This window comes from Propithecus coquereli, unplaced genomic scaffold (assembly GCF_000956105.1).
Source record: "Propithecus coquereli isolate 6110/MARCELLA unplaced genomic scaffold, Pcoq_1.0 Scaffold130, whole genome shotgun sequence".
Lineage (NCBI taxonomy): Eukaryota > Metazoa > Chordata > Mammalia > Primates > Indriidae > Propithecus > Propithecus coquereli.
The window spans coordinates 1,009,947-1,016,476 of record NW_012137192.1 but is presented as its reverse complement, the minus strand read 5'-3'; the positions used below and the strand labels follow the sequence as shown (position 1 = coordinate 1,016,476).

Below are 6,530 nucleotides of genomic sequence, written 5' to 3'. Positions count from 1 at the left end.
GATTTCTTAAATTTGCCTGATAAAGCTCACCTGGTCCGGGTGTGACTTGCTCTGTGTGAATGTGTGTGTGTGTGTGTGTGTGTGTGTGTGTGTGTGTGGTGGGGGGTGGGGGGGTGGCTGTACTGAACAGTTCCATAATTACTTGGCCTTCTGTATCATGACCAAGTTGTGTTCTGTGTCCACGGCTTCCCTTTCAATTATAGATTTCTTTACTTGTGTTCTGGACTATTTACTTTCTCTGTTCTGGCTTAGCAAACAAAATATACTTCTTTCCATATCATAAAAATTCCTCAATAACTCTGGTCACTGATAGTCCCATTCTCAGACTGGGGGTATATATAGATCATTCTCTGCTTACTAACATTTTAGTAGGGTTTTGGAAACCAAGTAAATCCATGGGCCACCTTGAACCTGAAGTCTGCAGATGTGGCTGGGTGTGAGGCAGGGCAGACTGTGTGGGACAGGCCCAAGCGAGCTGTCATAGTGAAAGAATAGTAAAGACTCAGCCCTTTACAGCTATGGTCTGATATCCTACTGTATGAACATGCCAGTGACTGTATTGTTATAGTTTTTTTATATATGTGTGTTATGCTTAGGACTGGTGTTGTAAGACTATGAAGTAAGGGCCTCACAGAGGAAGATGAGATAACTGTCAAAGTTTGGGGTGTAGACATTGGTAATTGCTATTCAACAATATGAATATCAGCATGAATGAGATAAATCCTTCAAAATATAAAGAACCTTAAGAGAGAAACATGTTCTAAGGAGTCTTGGGTGTGTTGTTTAAAAACATTGTGTTTTAAAGCCCTTTACTTATTTTTCCTAAGAAAGGAAATCTTGAGGATGGCTAGCCTAGTGGTTGAAAGCAAAGACTCTAGAACCAGATTGCTGAGGTTTGAAATCCATCTGTTTAAATACAATAGCTTGTGAAATAAATAAACTATTTATTTAGTCCTGTAGGCCTGAAGGACTGGAGGTAGAAGTAGAGTCCTTGGGGATTTCAACTCAATTAAATGAATGTGTACTGATTATCATTAGGTTGCAGCCCCAGAGCTGACTCTTGAAGCTTGGAGACACAAGAAATGTATTTTCTGAATGTAGGGAGCTTACAGCTGGGTGGGGAGACAGTCACATAAAGAAATGATGATTCTAGATGTAAAACCAGCAACAGGACCATGGAGAAGGCATAGAAGAAATACAGAAGGGAATGTAATTGACTGCAGAGTCAGGGGAGGTTGTTAGGAGGCTCAGCACCCATGATCATGGTACTGAAGAATGAGTAGGATCCTTCAGGTGGGACCTGGTAGGCAACTAATCCAGGTTAATGTGCCCATCTACAATATGTTAGTATGGTTATCTTAGAATGAAGAGATTGAGGAGTCAGACTCTGCCACACGCTGGGCTACATTTGTTCTGGTCCATTGAGACCCTTGCTTTTGACTTTTGTGCCTGAAACACTTTCTTAGCTATACCCTCTGCTTTTTTACTGGCTGCAAAAATCATCCTCTCACCCATAGCACATCCTGTGGTGGGTGGGAGGGGTGGGGATGGGATTTGTTTAATTGTGTTATTGCAATTTTCATTTATTTACGTTTTTTTTCCTGTTCACTGCAAATGGATGGTGGTGGAGATAAAGCTAATTAAACTCTGCTAAGAGTGTGCTGCACAGAAGTGTCCATATTATTTCGCTATTAAAACGAGGAAGGGGACCACAGGTGCTCGGCCTTTGGGAATAAGCTTACAAATACATTTTCCAACTCGAACACCTCCATATTTCTTTTCAAGGAGAGAAATCAGAATGGAAGTCATGATTTCAGTGACAAGCTCACTTGAAACTATAAAATTTTCCTGTTGCTATAAACTTAAGCCTACTCGAAACTGGACAGTGATTATTTCTGAGGAAAGGAAGAAAAGAGAGTATTTCATTTTAAAATGAGTACCGATTTTTTTTTCCTATTAGATCAAAACATATATGTTGTGGATAATACAGAAAAGTATAAAGAGACAAGGAAAATATCTAGTGATCCCATCTCCCTGGGTTAGTTACATAGATAACATTGTGGAATATTTCTTTAATGTCTTTTCCTTGTCTATATGACATTATATTTGGAAGATAAAATAACTTAAACCACTTGTCATATTGCAGTATTATAATAGAATCCAGTTCTGATACTCAAAAGCTTTCTTACACTTTCTATTTCACACACACAAATTATCTTCCCTTTTTGGACTAGCTGAAGAGTAACCAGAAACTACTTTCTCTCTGTTTTGAATGTGCTTTTCTCACAGTTTTCCAAGTTCCTTTCCTCCTTCCTTCTCTCCCTCCTGAGCCTGTGATCACGTTATTCTGCATCTGTCAGGGCTTCCATCTTTGGATTCCAAATTTGCCCCAGTTGGGTTGAAACTTGTGCCCAGCAGAAGGTTTTTGTTCATAAAATTGTATTAAGTCTAAAATAAATAATTAATATTTTAAACTTGTCCTAATTGGTGCCTCCTCAAAATATTAGAACAATTCATAAGAACAAGGACATAAAGGGCTTTTAGAGCTCTGTATTACTCAGAGATATATAATACCAATTATTTAAATCTGGGATAACCTTATACTTTTTTTGAGATGGGGTCTTGCTGTTTTGCCCAGGCTGCTCTCGAATTTCTGAGCTCAAACTATCCTCCTGCTTCAGCCTCCCAAGTAGCTAGGACTACAGGCACTTTAAATATTTTTGTGAACAAGCCAATTTAGTCCACATATAATAATTCACAGACTATCTTTGCAGTTCATATATTCAAACTATAATAATTCATAAATCAGTTAGGATATCTTTACATATATCTTATTCAGGACCTAATCATGTGTCCCTGGGTGTGAGGTGCTACCTGTCTTCAAAGTTTGGGTGTCTGAGACACTAGGCCTTGCAGAATCCATAGCTTAAAGCAGGACTGGGGGACAGTGCTACACAAAGTGTAGTGTCCAAACCACCAGCAGCAGCAGCAGCAGCATCTGAGAGTGTGTTAAAAATTCAAATTCAAGGACCCAACTGCAGATTTACTAAATCAGAGTCGCTAGAGGTCACATGCAGGAATCTGTTCTAACAAATTCTCCAGGTAGTTCTTAGATATGCTAACGAGAACCGCTAATAGAGAAGTATAGTAGTTTCTGAACAGAGATTCCCAAATCCATATGGTATGACAGGCGTGAATGTACTTTTGGAAACAATGGAATGGAATATTCAAAATAGATTTTTAGAAAAATTTGAATAGGGCATTGTCATACCTGCATTAATGTCAGAATAGATTCTGGAGGGACTAATTTTAGAATAATTTCCCACCTAGTAATAGTTATAAGACTATGAAATTGTAGTCTGGAAACTAAAACATTTGATTCCCCTAGAGCAGTGGATCTCAGCCTTGACAGCACTTAAGAATTACCTGGGGTGTTTGCAATAGAGCCCATTCCTAATTCTTACCTCCCAGAGATTCTGATTTAATTGATCTGGCATAAAGCCCAGATTTTTTTTTAAAAAAAGGCTATCTACGTGATTTTAATACACAGGCAGGATTGAGAACCTCTGACCGAGAGTGAACTCATTTTCAGCATGACTCCCAACCGGAAGCCAGATAAAGCCGTGTCCACTAGGACCACAGTACTCAATTCCAAGATAAATTCTCGAAATGCCCACTCTGTGAATCAAGACTCAGAAAACAGTGTTACGGTATTTTTAATGAAATTTTGTTTGGGATTATCAAAACTAGGGTGCTGAGATAAAATACATAGAGTCTCAGCCTATGTTTTGGTATTTTCCTATAGTAAGATTGGCGTTGGATCTCTTTTTGTAGGGTATGGGAGACAGAGAAGAGGTAATATTCTAGTACAGTGTTTTGGTTTTTTTTTTTCTTTGCCTCCTATTAGTAGGTCATGAAATTAGTAGGTCATGAAATTAGTAGGTAATGAAATTACTAGGTCATGACCAACATTGTTTTAAATGAAGTAAAATAGAATAGGAGAAAAAAATAGAGAATATAGGAGTACATGGCAGTTAAGAAGAATAATTATCGCTTCATAAACTTTAGTTTCAGTTATATGTGCACGTGTGTGTACGAATGCATACATTCAAGTATGTATATAGTTTATCACAATGTAAAATTTATTTCTTAGTATGAGTCATGGTAAAAACTTTATGTCAACATTCTAGAGCAGTGGTCCCCAACCTGTTTGGCACCAAGGACCGGTTTCATGGAAGACAATTTTTCCATGGACTATGGGTGGTGAGGGATGGTTTTGGAATGATTCAAGCACATTACATTTAATGTGCAGTTAAACCTCTCTGCTAATGATTATCTGTATTTGCAGCCATTACTCAGTGCTAGCATCACTGCCTCAGTTCCACCTCAGATCATCAGGCATTAGATTCTCACAAGGAGCATGCAACCTAGACCCCTCACATGTGCAGTTTACAGTAGGGTTCCAGCTCTTATGAGAATCTAATGCCGCCACTGATCTGACAGGAGGTGGAGCTTACGCGGTGATGTGAGTGATGTGGAGTGGCTGTAAATACAGATGAGGTTTCCCTTGTTTGCCTGCCTCCTGCTATGCATCCTTGTTCCTAACAGTCCATGAACCGGTACCAGTCCACGGCCCAGGGGTTGGGGACCACACAGTTCTAGAGGACATGGAACATTCGAAATGCAAGAGCTTAAGGAGCAGCAGTGGTATAAAGGAATGAGTGCTAGACTTGGAGTGAATGTCTATGCTCCAATCTTGGTTCTGCCACCTACTTTGAGCTTCTAGTTATACATAGATCTGTAAAGCAAGGGTAATAATGTATCATCCTCAGCTAACTCAGAGGATCGTTTTGGATACTAAATGATAAAATAAACAGGCAAATGATTACTAAATGGTCATGAAAATATTTGCCGTAAATCTTCTATATATCAAACTGTTCTGAGTACTGAAGACATAAGACAAGATACAATTTGGCCACATGAAGGAAAATTTCCTTTCTTTTGCTCCAAAGATAAGTTTTACCCATTGATTCCATTAGTTCCATGGCCTTTATTGTCTCGTTTCTTTATTTTGCCCCAGAAAAGGAGAGATAAAATTCCAGAGAAAGAAAGTTATTTAGGTTCATAGGTAATTTTTCTTTTCTTTTCTTTTTAACTCAAGGTAAAGATACGGACATGAAGTTTGACGTTATTTTGAATTATGGGACCTGGGGTTTTCGAGAGATCACAGGCTTTCTTGAGTTGAGTTTCAAAAACTTGGCTTGGAATATCAAGAGTAAAAGACTAAATGACTTGATACTACTGTACTTTGTAATGTAAGAGACAGTTTTCTCACCTAAAAGGAGGTAGAGTTTAACTAGGGAGATATAATGGTTCAAGAAGGAGAGATAGAAACGCAGTAAAGTAATTGCTGGTGTGGTTCTGTGAGAAGTGAGGTCCCGTGTTATGCTACCATTCCTGCGTCTAGCATGAGTGAGAGAATTAACAACCCAACAAAAGAATCCCACGCGTATGTTTCACCTTTAAAATGGCGGCCAGGGCAAAATTCTAACCTCATGGAGAAGCCTCAAGAGGTGCTGAGAAATGGAGTAACATTGGCTGAGTTAGCTATTTAAATGGATGAGTCTGAGGGCAGTTTCAGAGCATATTAAGTACCTGGGTATGGCAATTGGCAAACATCCAAAAGTTTTCTGTACTTCTCAGAGGGGAGCAGAAATGGCTGAGAGAGGGCAGGTGTGCAGGAAGTATCCTTAGGGCTGGGGTGGGGATGCATAGACTTGGTGAATAGATATAAATCCAAATTGATTTGGATATAAATCCAAAATGATTTAGCAGATACCAGTGGTGGGGGTTGTGTGCAGGAGGGAGTGCATGGAGCATAGGGAAGTGGAAGACACCTCAGTTTAGAATATGAAGGACACAGAATGACCACAGACTACCTCCTTTTTTTTTTTGGCCATGATGTATATCCGCCCACTGCACTGCCAGATACTGATAACTGACCCCCTGTTTCACAAATCATAACTATGCTTTGATTAGACCAGACACTGACTCCAATAACTTTCTCCTGATAAGAGACGATTGAGCATGGACTGGTTCTGCCTGGTTTTATGGAGGCTGTGCACTTGAGTGCCTTCATGTTCCTGCTTCATCTTTTGACAGAGCCTAATTGTTATACATTTAAACGTTAAGTATCCACCCCAAGGTGAACACAGGATGCATGTAACATGCATGTTTGCTTATCACGCATGCATGCAACCCCCTTTCAAGAATATTCATGGCTCCTCTATAACCCGTTAAATACTTGGACAACTTCCTGTCTCGCACCTCCCTCCCTCAAAGTGCTTGCTTTCAGTTTCCAGCTGGAGCTGGTACTTCCCACCTGCAGGCTGTGCTTCCCACCTGCAGGCTGTGACCACTTAAGGAATAAATCTCTGCTATTGAAATTTATAAATTGAGTGATTTTTTTTCTGTTGACAAATATAAAAAGACAATTCGTTGAGCACCAAGTATATGTTATATTTATGTTA

The 6,530-nt window shown here is 39.4% G+C and overlaps 1 protein-coding gene across 1 annotated transcript in view; it reads right to left on the bottom strand.

Annotated features, from left to right (window-relative positions):
- The window catches only part of LOC105805582 (E3 ubiquitin-protein ligase Topors-like), a 44,477-nt gene that overhangs the window by 14,301 nt on the left and 23,646 nt on the right, over positions 1-6,530 (bottom strand). Inside the window, 1 exon segment of the mRNA XM_012638514.1 lies at positions 3,572-3,678. Coding sequence (XP_012493968.1) covers positions 3,572-3,678 — 107 coding nt within the window.